The sequence below is a fragment of the Propithecus coquereli genome, unplaced genomic scaffold, assembly GCF_000956105.1.
Source record: "Propithecus coquereli isolate 6110/MARCELLA unplaced genomic scaffold, Pcoq_1.0 Scaffold27, whole genome shotgun sequence".
NCBI lineage: Eukaryota > Metazoa > Chordata > Mammalia > Primates > Indriidae > Propithecus > Propithecus coquereli.
Genome location: NW_012148285.1, coordinates 12,429,026 through 12,430,018, shown reverse-complemented (window position 1 = coordinate 12,430,018; position 993 = coordinate 12,429,026). Strand labels below are relative to the sequence as shown.

The following is a 993-nucleotide window of genomic DNA, read 5'->3' as shown; positions in this document are numbered from 1 at the left end:
AAAATCAGGTTTCATTTTAAGTCAACAGAGCCATTCAAAAGGGTCACTGCTTCTTAAGGAATACCCCTCAGCCTAAACCCCTACCACGTGGTTTGCAAGAAATAACCCAGCCTCATGAACAATGAGCTCTAAAGTTAACTTTAAAAGACAGCATAAATAAGCTCTTAAAAAATAGAAAAGTCTCTCCTCAATTCTTGTAAAAGCTTGAATGGCTTAATAAGTTAATTGTTTTTGGTAGAGTCATCACCGAGCTGCCGGTCTACAGGCAAAGGCTCAGGTTTGCCCTGATTTTCTAAGACACTAAGGCCTACATAAGGGCTGGGTTAGGTAAACACAGCTGCACATACGGAGCCACGATCGGGAAGAGCCTAAACTCCAAAACATACATTGTAAGATTTCCACTCAAAACCCCAGGTGGACTTTGTAGGCTTGACAGAGTCACTGGGTCAGCTGAGAAGAAACAGGCAGCACCACTGTCCTGCTCGGTCTATGCTGGTTGGTTCCTCATGTCCCCTTGGGCTTCGGTGAGTTTCTGGATTAGGTAGCGCTTGTCACGACTTTCCTAAAAAAAGAAATGAGGTTGAAAGTACTCTTAATATATATGAAACAAATATCGTAATTACCTACCAGGCTCAGACTAGGGATTCTAATCACTGGACTATTGGAATGGCTTCTGATCCGGTCTGTCTCTTTCGCTTGTGTCCCTTCCACAGCCCCTTGTCCACACAACAGCTGATGCTTTTTAAAAAAATGCACATTTGACTTCTACTTAACACCCTCCAGTGGCTTCCCATCACACTCAGAGTAAAACCCAAACTTCTTCCCGGAGCCTGCAGGCTATGCTGTGACTCTGGCTGATGTCACAGTATCATCTCGCTTCTTCCCATCACTCAGCATCCTCCGGCCACACCTCTCCCTCCCTGCAGGCTCCAGAAGTGCCTAGCTTATTACTCTCATCCCTGATTAGGGCCTCCGATAATTGGCTCCTCAAAG

The 993-nt window shown here is 45.3% G+C and overlaps 1 protein-coding gene across 1 annotated transcript in view; it reads right to left on the bottom strand.

Moving 5' to 3' along the window:
* Window positions 1–250: 250 nt before the first annotated feature.
* Window positions 251–993, bottom strand: part of TMC7 (transmembrane channel-like 7) — a 37,468-nt gene continuing 36,725 nt past the window's right edge. Inside the window, exon 14 of the mRNA XM_012647552.1 lies at window positions 251–557. Coding sequence (XP_012503006.1) covers window positions 488–557 — 70 coding nt within the window. The 3' untranslated portion in view covers window positions 251–487. The remainder of the gene's footprint in view (window positions 558–993) is intronic.